Source organism: Esox lucius, chromosome 14 (genome assembly GCF_011004845.1).
Source record: "Esox lucius isolate fEsoLuc1 chromosome 14, fEsoLuc1.pri, whole genome shotgun sequence".
Classification (NCBI taxonomy): domain Eukaryota; kingdom Metazoa; phylum Chordata; class Actinopteri; order Esociformes; family Esocidae; genus Esox; species Esox lucius.
In genome coordinates this window covers 24,464,577-24,475,655 of record NC_047582.1, presented here as the reverse complement: position 1 = coordinate 24,475,655, position 11,079 = coordinate 24,464,577, and the positions used below count along the sequence as shown (strand labels likewise).

Below are 11,079 nucleotides of genomic sequence, written 5' to 3'. Positions count from 1 at the left end.
GAATGTAGGAAAGCTGAACATAAGTGGACAAAAACTAAGCTTCAAATCCACTATGACATCTATAAACAAAGATTTTGTAGCTTCAACTATGCGTTACGCAGGGCTACACAGCAACATTAATCAGAAACGATCAACAGGAACCTCAACAATACCTGCACCCTATTTGCCGTGGTCGACAAGCTCACAAACCCCCTTAAAGCAGATAGCCTCAAAACTAACCTTGTCCACAGAAAAATTTAATAAAAAATTTATCAAAAGCCCTAGAAGAAACAATTCAACATTTTAAAGCTTCCACATGTTATCTCGACCCACTGTCATCTGACTTTTTAAAAACTTTTAACTCTATAACAATGGATCTGCAGCAAACAGTTGACAGCTCTCTGCAATCAAGCATTTTCCTAATGTCCCTAAAAACTGCCATTAAGCCTCTATTAAAAAAGAGAAGACTGGATGCATCTATATTGAACAACTATAGACATGCTTGAGGAGGTTGTCTTCAATCAACTCAGCAATTTTGTCAACACAACTGGTCTCGTTGAAAAATTTGAGTCAGGCTTCCGACCTCACCACAGTACTGAAATGGCTCTGATAAAAGTTTTAAATGATACATGGCAGATTACAGATTTGGATAAAATAACCGTTCTTGTTCTATTAGATCTCAGTTCTGCATTTGACACTGTATAACATGGAACACTTCTGGACAGGCTGGACAATTTGGTAGGACTCTCTGGGACAGGTCTTATCTAGATGGCCAGAGTTACTTTCCCACCATTGGCAATCATGAATCTGATAGACATGCAGAGTTCCCCAGGGATCAGTTCTCAGACCGCTTCTGTTCAATCTCTATATGTTACCGCTGGGCCAGATTGTACATAACAACAACATTAACTACCATAGCAATGCAGATGATACTCAAATATATATGGCTTTCGAATCATTTGACTACAGCTCAGTAGACTCTCTGTGTCACTGTATAGAACACATAAATGCCAAGAAGAACCAAAATTGTGTACAATTAAACCAGGATGAAACAGAGGTGATTGTGTTTGGCAACAAAAACAAGAGAACTAGTGTTAGTAAAGAGCTGGATTTTTTTGCCCTTAAAACCAGGGACCAAGTGTGTAATTTTAGTGTTCTAATAGACTCAGATCTTACATTCACCATTCATATCAAAGTGGTCACCAAAACAGTATTCTATCATCTTAAAAATATGGCCAGAATCAAGGGCTTGGTGTCCCAAAAAGACCAAGAGAAGCTCATTCATGCTTTTGTCTTTAGTAGGGTTGACTACTCTAATAGCCTCTTAACTGGATTATCCAAAAAGACTGTAAAACAGCTGCAGCTTATTCAGAATGCTGCTGCTAGAATGTAAACCTGGACCAATAGAATAGAGCACATCACTCCGGTTCTTTCTTTCGACTGGCTTCCAGTCAGTTACAGAATGGATTTCAAAATGGTTATTTTAGTCTATAAATCACTGAATACATTTCTGATATTTAAAAAAATTCTAAACCAAGCAGGGCTCTTAGATCCAAATGTACTCAGGTCAGCTAGTAGAGCCCTGAGTCCAAACTAAACTGGAATAAATCTACCAGAAGAGCAACGTAAATCCTGGTTAAAAACACTTTTAATGTGCCTATGACCTAGTGCTTAAACTTACACACTGTTAGCCTTGCAGCTTTAACAGCTTCCTCATGGAATCTACTATGGAATACACCATTTATGTTTTTATTTAGTTTTTTTTTTTCTCATGTAAAGCACATTGAATTGCCTATTTGTTGTTTTTATTCAAGCATTTGTTTTTATTCTATTGTATTTTTATATTTTTCGTTTTCTTTGTAGAGCACATTGAATTGCTTCTATGTATGAACGGTGCTATCTAAATATATTTGCTTGCTTTATACAGTAGGTCCAGTAACAGGTTGGACAAAACCCACTAAGTCCTTCACTGCTGTATCATTGGTCTTATGGGAATTCAGAGGTCTAAGTAGTTACGGGAAGCCTAATTGCATTTTAAAAAGGACTGAATTAGCAGCATATATTTCATGTCTTTTTCGTTGTTGTGGTCACTTAAGATTTGGTCTCATGTTAGCAACACCTATCAGCGAGCTATGTCGGAGTCTCCTTTAAGAGCGCTGATACACCACACAGCTTACACCAGAAAGCAGAGCTTGGCGGCAGTGGAAAGTAGCGCACTGGAAGGATGACAGCTATCAGCCGCTGCTTTGCGTCTGACACCCATTTGAACCGCCAGTGTGAGGACCACTGATCCAGCCCGCGGGGCGGTCTTTTCTGCCCAAAAACGTATTGCCGTGGGCTGTGTGTGGATCTCTTATGATTTCTTCCTTTTCGTAGAGGCAATTTTTCTAACACTATGGTGCTGGGCAAGGTAAAGACTTTAGCGGTCTGTTTCGACTGTTTAAACGACAACAACATTCCTCTTTACTCCGGCGGCGATTCTGTCTCGGGAAGAGTGATAATCGAAGTCGCCGGCGAGGTTCGCGTTAAAACGCTGAACATAACCGCCAGAGGAATAGCCAAGGTACGGTGGACCGAGTCCCGGAACGCCGGGGCCAACACTGCCTACACTCAGAATTACACCGAGGAGGTGGAATACTTAAACCATAGCGACACGTTAATAGGAGAGGAGCGAGGTAAGGGACAACCACATCATAATTACGCACTCATGATCAGAGATGTGCTGGCAACATTTTAAGAAGTTAGGCAGTAGTCATAGTTCTGGGGGTTCTGAAAGAGAACTGGAACACGCTGTATCATCTTATATGCAGTGTTAGGGAGCTTTGTTATTGCTGTGGTTATTATAGGCTACGCCATTAGTAAGTTAAGCTACATTCATGTGTTTCATTTCACACAAAATGCATAGGCTACCACACACTTCACATTAATTGGAACATGATTGCTTTCTTTATGTGCCCTGGTGGATGGGTTCTTTCACTCAGGTGAGATAGTGGTCCTGATGCGACAAAAGATAGAGCCATGGTGCAATGGGTGGATATTCCTCATCCAGTTTAAGCTATTTAATAAGGCATGATTGCCAATGCAACATACATGTGTTCTTTATTTAAACTTTGTTATGACATAATTACAGTAGCCCATATATTTTGTTAATTGAGTTATATTCAAATGTAACAGTCCAAGCAAGTGGTTTCAACCTACATGCAATGTGATGAGTGAATAAACCAATTTTGGTCTAAAATGTGTATCAGTGCGACACAATCTAATCGGAATGAGTTTAAATCGTAATATTTGAATCGGTTATTACTGTTTTCGTTTCATCATTTTATCAGTTACATTCTTTCGCTGATGACATCCTGAAGTTTACTCCCTTTGTTAGAAGCGGTTCAAACCTGTTCACAAACTGGCTAAAGGAAGGGGGGTGGGGTGCGTGAGCGGGGGATAAGTCTCTCTCGCTCCTGATTGGTCTAAACACTCATATGCGTCGAGAATGACATCATTCTATCTGAGGAAATGACAATTCTAAAGCAACACTCATGCAACTTTGTCTTCAATTTGCTGCTATAACATTTACATGGTAGAGAACTGTAATATTTTTTTTTAATGGCAAAAATAAAAATGTATGCTACGTTGGCCAAACACGTAGACCTGTGCCACACCTATTTCATGAGGTAACTGATATGTTAATTTAATAGTTGCTATTGGCAATGTATCAATACTTAATTTATAGTAGAACCCTGCTGGACTACCAACATTTTAGTCTACAGTACTAGTTTTATTTGCGTAAAGCTGCTTTAGAGAGACATGTAAACTATTACAGTTAGGATTTATTTCAAGTTTTAATAGGATGTAAAAACGACACCAACAACAATACATTTGTTTTTAAAGAAAATAATCTCGTAGTCACAACAATTATACTATTATCATTGCATCTTAACTCATGGCAATAATGCTTCTCTGCCTGGCCAAATCAGACTAGGTTAATGTTGGAGAGCTGAAGTCATATTTTCTTGAGAACAATTATCCACCACAATATGACAGACGTCATCAAGACCTTCATCAGAAGACTGGTTGCCTCTCAGAAACGGGGAACCAAACCTACTGGTAACCTAAGTTCAGAATAGCATTCTGGAAAACAATGTTTATCATTAGTAGCTGACTGGAATAAAATGTCATGTGCTGATCTGATATCTGATCACCTCAGAGGTGGCTGAAAAGCTATATGGTGCGCTGTCTTTTCTTATAGCCCAGCACGAACTTACCTGATCCCCTGTTTAAACTAATGATGGCCTAAATAGTTAATCATGATTAGTTTACCCAGGTCTGTTGGTGCTGCATTGGAACTAACGTCTGCACACCTCGTAGCTCTCCAGGATCAGAGCTGCTTGCCCCCTCTACAGATTTTACCTTTACTTGTTGCTCAAATATTTTGTTTTTTAGTTTATGTTCTGTAAGTATTGGATATGTTCCTTGTCGCACTGTAATATCTCTGATTTATGCTGTGTGTTGATTGACTGGTTGTCTGATTGATGAATAGTAAAATAAAACATGTTGTTGGCTTTTAATAAAGATGCGTGAATGTACCTGCTCTCGAGTCCCTCTTTATTTCTGTCAAATACTACTGTCTTTCTCTGCAGTCTCTCTGCCTGCTTCAACTGGTGCATGGCATGAAGATGTTAGGTGAACTCTCTCTCTCTCCCTCCTAACTCTACGTTCTGTTCTCTTTTTCTTTCTCCCTTCTCCCAATACCTCTCTCCATGCCTCTGTTTCTCTCTCTCCATCCTTCCATATACAGAACAAATAGTTATTCATAAATGGGCTTGGTCGAAGGGCGGGACTAGGTTAGCTTCCCTCCAATGGGACGCTGAGTAGTAATGTATTCGTTGGAGTATCCGGCTGAAAATCCGCTCTTCATTCTGGTTCATACCGGTCTGCTCCTGCTCTTCTTGCACTGCCGGTGTGACTTGGAAACCACACACACACACACACACAGACACACACAGACACATACAGACACATACAGACACATACATAGCTGTTTACGATAGCCTGTGTTGTTGAACATACTGTACCCATGCACATATATACACACTGGCACGCACACAAACACACACCACAAACACACAATGTTCTCTGTTGCTAAAGAGAAAATAACATTTAGATTGAGGAAGTGAAAGGGCATTCATGTTTCCTCTGTCTGGGTGTGTCTTTGTGTCTTAATCTGTACTGTGTGTACTGTTTTTGAAGAACATGACAGTAAATGTTTTTATCTGATTTACTGATGATTTATGACATAATGGGTACAATAAACTATACTAAAATTCCATAACTGGGTTGTGTAATAAAATGTTTAATATGTGGGGTTTTTGGCCATGTGTTATAACACATTAATTGTTTGTGGTTAGATGTCACACAGCCTTTATTAATGGGTTTATTGTGTTGGTGTTGACCAGGATTATATAATGAAATTAAAAAGTGTGTTTAGCTTATAGTGTGTTCAGGCTAGTGGGAGTCAGGTCTGGTATTTGGAATCTTGTTCTCCTGTGTTTCAGATGAGGATAGTCCAGAAGAGGCCCTAACTGTTCTCAACACAGGGTTACACGAATTCGCTTTCAGCTTCTTGCTACCACAAATGTACGTAACTCACACACAAATACACACACATACATAAAACACACATACGCAGACATACCCTCCCCCCACACACATACAGACCAATAAGCATACTGTACACAGACACAACTGTAGCAATAACATAAAATGCAAACGCTAAATACAGAATCCTATCTAAACATCGAAGTTTAATAATATAGACCTGCCCCCCTCCCCATCCCCCTCCCCTTATCTGCCCCCCTCCCCATCCCTCTCCCCCCAGGCCCCTGGCCACGTCGTTTGAAGGGAAACATGGCAGTGTGAGGTACTGGGTGAGAGCAGAGCTCTACAGACCATGGCTGCTGCCTGTCAGAGTGAAGAAGGAGTTCACTGTGTTTGAACACATTGACATCAACACACCACTGCTGCTGGTGAGGACTGAGGAGTGTACACACACAGAAACAGACGCACGGACACACACAGACACGCACGCACGGAAACACAGACACACTCACACGGACACGCACGGACACACACACATGGACACGCACAGACACACATACACAGATACACACACACAGACACAGACACACACACAGAGATAAATCTGACACTGACCATGCTCATGGTTTTTGTGCCTTTTAACATTCCCGTGTACAGGCTCCTCAAGCTGGCACTAAGGACAAGACCCTGTGTTGCTGGTTCTGTGCTTCAGGACCAATCTCACTCAGCGCCAAGATCGAGAGGAAGGGATACACACCAGGTAAGCAACACATACACACACACACACACACACACACATTCACACACAGCCCATCCCCACACCAACCCACATTTCACGGTCTCCTCTCCTCCTCTCCTAGGCGAGTCCATCCAGATATTTGCGGAGGTGGAGAACTGTTCGTCCAGGGTGGTGGTGCCCAAAGCCGCGCTGTGCCAGACCCAGACCTACTTTGCCAAGGGAAAAGCCCGGCAGCTTCAGCAGCAGGTGGCAGCCCTGCGTGGCGACAACCTGCTCCAGGGGAAGAGTCAGAGTTGGGATGGAAAACTACTCCACATACCTCCTGTCTCCCCATCCATCCTGGAATGTCCACTCATCAGAGTGGAGTATTCACTGGTGGTAAGGAATCATTCTACGTGTTCTTAACCCGGCAGGGACTGGAATCCTAACGGTGATTAGCTAAACTCTGCTCTGCTCTGTGTCCAACAATAGAACTTGTTGTGGAATATTGACTATATAGAACACGTCCTCTGGCCTTAATGTTTAATTATGTGTTAGAGATGGAAGTATTTGTCAGTGAAATCTCACTGGTTTACACACAGGTGTATGTGGACATCCCTGGCGGGTTGAACCTGTCATTGTCGTTGCCTTTGGTGATTGGTACCATCCCGCTCCACGCGTTCACTAGTCGAACCAACAGCATCAGCAGTTACTGTAGTACCACCAGCTGGCCAGAGAGACCTGAAGGTTAGGATCAACACAATGTGTTTGTGTGTGTAATTTGTTTGTTTTGATGTGTAGTGTGTGCGTGGGTGCGTGCGTGCGTGTGTGTTTGTGTGCACAGTGTGTACACTGTGTTTGTGAAGTGTGTATGTTTGTGGTGTGTGTTGACCCAAGCTAATCCCGTGCTGCGTGTGTATTCTCAGCTCCGCCCAGCTACAGCGACCTGGCAGTGACAGAGGAGCAAAGACGGGGCTGCCTTGAGCAGTGTGAGGGGTCAGACGTCCATGAAGAGGACCAGGGAACGCTGCATGCTTACATCACAGAGTTCAGATACCAGCCCCCGCCACTGTACTCTGAGGTACACGCATACCCAACGTAGACCTGGACACACACACAGACACATACACGTACACAATCTCACACACACAGTATTCTAGGCTAAATTAACATCATCCCTTTCTCTCAGGTTGATCCTAACCCAGAACCAGGCTGTGGAGGTCAGGAGGTCAGGAGACCCGATCCTTGCCCCTCTCGCTGAGCATAACACTGGCCTGCTCAGATCAGACAAGAAACTACACTTACACAGAAATCCAACATGGTCATTGCTATAGTCCTCTGCAGGTGCTGAGCAGCTACAGATGGATCCAACATGGCCGCCACTATAGCCCTGTGCTGGAGCCAGTCATCTATAGATGGATCCAACATGGTCGCTGCTATAGCTCAATACTGATGGCCGTCTCATCCTAGGTTTCCTCAGGAAGGTGTACATGGATGTAAACAGGGATGTCAGTTGTGTGGATAGGCTAGGATACACCACTGTCTGAACAAAATTGCAGTTTTCTGCTGTTAAGGAAGAATAGCTAGTTGTTAGACCCAGTTTCTTATACAGTATATGACCATTACATAGCACATCTAGGATTAGATGAGAGAAGAAAAGAAGAAAAGAAACAATCCTCTGTTGAAAACGTGGTCAGAAATCTCCTCCAGCCTCACAGTGAATTTTGCACATGCCTTTCTTGCTGTTTGACGACCTAATTTCCACAGCTTTTCTTCCTTGATGCTCATAAATGCTGGAACATGTCCGTTGTCTTCTCACCACCACTGCTTTACCAGAAACAGCACAGAATCACACCCTATTAGAACAAACTAAGAAACAAATGAAAAAATATAGTTTTTTGTGTTTTAGTTTGTCTTGGGATTTCTGAATGGTGGAATGACCTGCAAACAAAGAGAGTTGTTAGGAAGTCCAGGAGGTTGTGTTATGGGCAGTGATTGCTGGGTAGTGTGTCTCCAGACCGATGTCTATGTTAAGCACTCACATTGTCTTTCAGGTGTCTTTCCTTACTATAATCCTATATAGATACAGTACCAGAGGAAGCACTTGTTTGATTGATATATGTGGACAAAGAACACAGAACGGAGCTCTTTATTTACAATGAGAGGACAGAAACAGCCAAAAATAAGTAAATAAATAGATATTTCAAATGTTTACAAGTCAGTTGTGGTTTTCAAAGCAAAACCAATAATGTCATTCAAAGTTGATCTCCACTTCCAAACTGATACAAAGTGCAATATATTTTTGTATTTATCGTTTTTCTATGTTTGTGTGCTGTATGTGATGCCATTATTGCCATTACTGATCTGAATGCTATCACAATCTTCCTTTGTATGGAATAAATAAGCTTTTTTGTAGAAACCGTGTGAACTGCATAAGCCTTAGTTAAGAGGAGTAGCGGGGTAACTGGGCCACACTAGAACTACTGTCTACTGCGCTACGGTTTGGAGGGAGCACTTTATTCCATCTGCCTCTCTTTATCTCCCCCTTTATATCCCTTCTCTCTATCTCTGTTTTCCATTGCAATATCTGAGAGCCAGACAGGACAGTGAAGAATTGTTCTCTCTAGCACACTCTGTTCCACCGTCTCTGTCACACAAACCAGCAGACAACCCGAAACAGACATGCATCATGGCTTCCAGGAATGTTGACATTTTCACGCGCTCAAATCAGCCTACTAGCAGCTTACCACACATGATCACGCACACACACATAGTACACACACATAGTACACACACATAGTGCACACACATAGTACACACACATAGTACACACACATAGTACACACACATAGTGCACACACATAGTACACACACATAGTACACACACATAGTACACACACATAGTACACACACATAGTACACACACATAGTGCACACACACACACACACACACACATACAGTGGAACAGATGTTGACTAAAGCCATCATTAGTTCTTCCCCTGTGGTCGGGACAGTACCGTCGAAAGATTTATAGTTTAATCTCAACTACAACTAATCAGATTCTGTCTATATATTTTTTTCTACTTCTATTCAATCTCGCTCTCTGTCTTTGGATCTCAGGAGAGGGGTCATAATGTACAATACAATGCCACCACTGTAATGAACACTGCAGGATAGCATGACTGAGATTTTGTAAGGTGATGAAGCTTTCTCAACCACCTCAACACACACACACACACACAGTTGTCTTATGTATTACCATTTGAAAAGTTACAATGAGGTTGAACTTCAGTTTAAAGCTGCACTGTGCAGATTCCTGCCTCACACATTTACAAATATTGAAACAATAACACAACCTGTCTCCTCCCCTTCCCTTACCAAAAAAGACTGGCATAGTATAAGCTAGTCCAGGGTGGTTATGACTGGGGGAGGGGGGTATTACTGGGAGTGTCTAAAGCATGTATGAGGAGACTATACGTCAAAACAAACAGATAAACGGACTGGCTAGAAAGTTTTAATGGGGAATATCTCAGGGCCTCTTTTTTTGTGGAAAATATATTTTAAGCTTTACCGTAACTTAAAACATGCCCTGCAGATTTTGTCCTCTGGTCATTTATGCTTGAATTTATGCTAGTAATACAGTAAACATTTTGCTTATTGCCCCTTTAAATTTGAGGTAATTTATAATCATTTTAAATGAATTATGTTTAAATTACAGGACATTTTGTTAATAGTTCCTCCATTTCAGAATGCTAAAACATATTAGGACAGTTGGTTTAACAGCTGTTTCTTGTTTGTTAGGTGTGTTTGTTTGCATCATTATTGCTTGCACAAAAAAAAACAGTTTTGTTTGATTCTCGGTTTTCATTTGAAGTCTGTTGCTGGTGTCATCATGCGGTAGACAAATAAGAAAATAATAAGAGACACAGCCAAATATATTAAGCACATCAAAATCAACTGTATGGTACATAAAGACGAAGAAAGAAAGCACCGGTGAGCTCAGCAATGGCAGACCAAAGAACGACCTTGTAGTCCCAGTAAGACTTCTGCAGTAGATGACAGAATGCTCACCATAATGACAAAAGAAAAAACGTCCACATCAGTATCAATCTCAGGGAGGTAGGAGTGGATGAGTCAGCAGAAGACTACACAAGCTAAACTACAGAGGCTGGACTGCAAGGTGCCGAAACACAGTGCTAACCATCAAAAACAGCTACCACAGGTTTTTTTCTGGAACAAAATTAAAAAGAAACTATTAGCTGTTCTGAAAACAGTTGAGCATGCCTTTCAAAAGGACAAGTCTGTGGGTGGCCCTGAGTGGCCTTGCCAAAGTCTGGTCCTAAACCCCTCTAAACATCGGTGGGAAAACCTGAAGATCGCTCCCCATCCAGTCTGACTGATCTGCTAGGAAACTTCTCAAATCCAGGTGTGCAGCTGGTAGAAGTTGACCCAAGAACACTTATAGCGCTTCAAAGGCATTTCAACAAAAAATATATACAGGTGCCTCTCCAAAAAAAAAAATATATTATAGAAGTTCATTTTCTTCCATCAAAAAGTGACACCTTCATATATTCTAGATTCATTACACATAAAGTGAAACATTTCAAGCCTATTTAGTTTTAATCTTGATGAATATGACTTACAGCTCATGGAAATATTATGATAAAATATTTACAATACAGAAATGTCAACCTGAGAAGAGCTCTAATCAGCTAATTAACTCAAAACAAAGGTTTACAAAGTATGTTAATTTATGCACTCAATACTTGGTTGGGGCTCCTTTTGCACG

General features: G+C 41.4%; 1 protein-coding gene across 1 annotated transcript; it reads left to right on the top strand.

Annotated features, from left to right (window-relative positions):
• Positions 1–1,980: 1,980 nt before the first annotated feature.
• On the top strand, positions 1,981–8,704 carry arrdc3b (arrestin domain containing 3b). The gene is made up of 8 exons (XM_010878182.5): positions 1,981–2,654; positions 5,529–5,610; positions 5,852–5,999; positions 6,229–6,331; positions 6,432–6,688; positions 6,892–7,036; positions 7,216–7,370; positions 7,479–8,704. Exons 1-8 carry the CDS (start codon positions 2,375–2,377, stop codon positions 7,548–7,550), a joined length of 1,242 nt encoding a protein of 413 aa, XP_010876484.1. The 5' UTR covers positions 1,981–2,374; the 3' UTR covers positions 7,551–8,704.
• Positions 8,705–11,079: the final 2,375 nt, after the last annotated feature.

Coding starts and splice junctions, on each gene's coding strand:
- arrdc3b (XM_010878182.5), top strand. CDS start 2,375: ATGGTGCTGGGCAAGGTAAAGACTTTAGCGGTCTGTTTCGACTGTTTA. Junction 6,000..6,228: donor TCAACACACCACTGCTGCTG/GTGAGGACTGAG, acceptor TCCCGTGTACAG/GCTCCTCAAGCTGGCACTAA. Junction 7,371..7,478: donor CCCCGCCACTGTACTCTGAG/GTACACGCATAC, acceptor CCTTTCTCTCAG/GTTGATCCTAACCCAGAACC.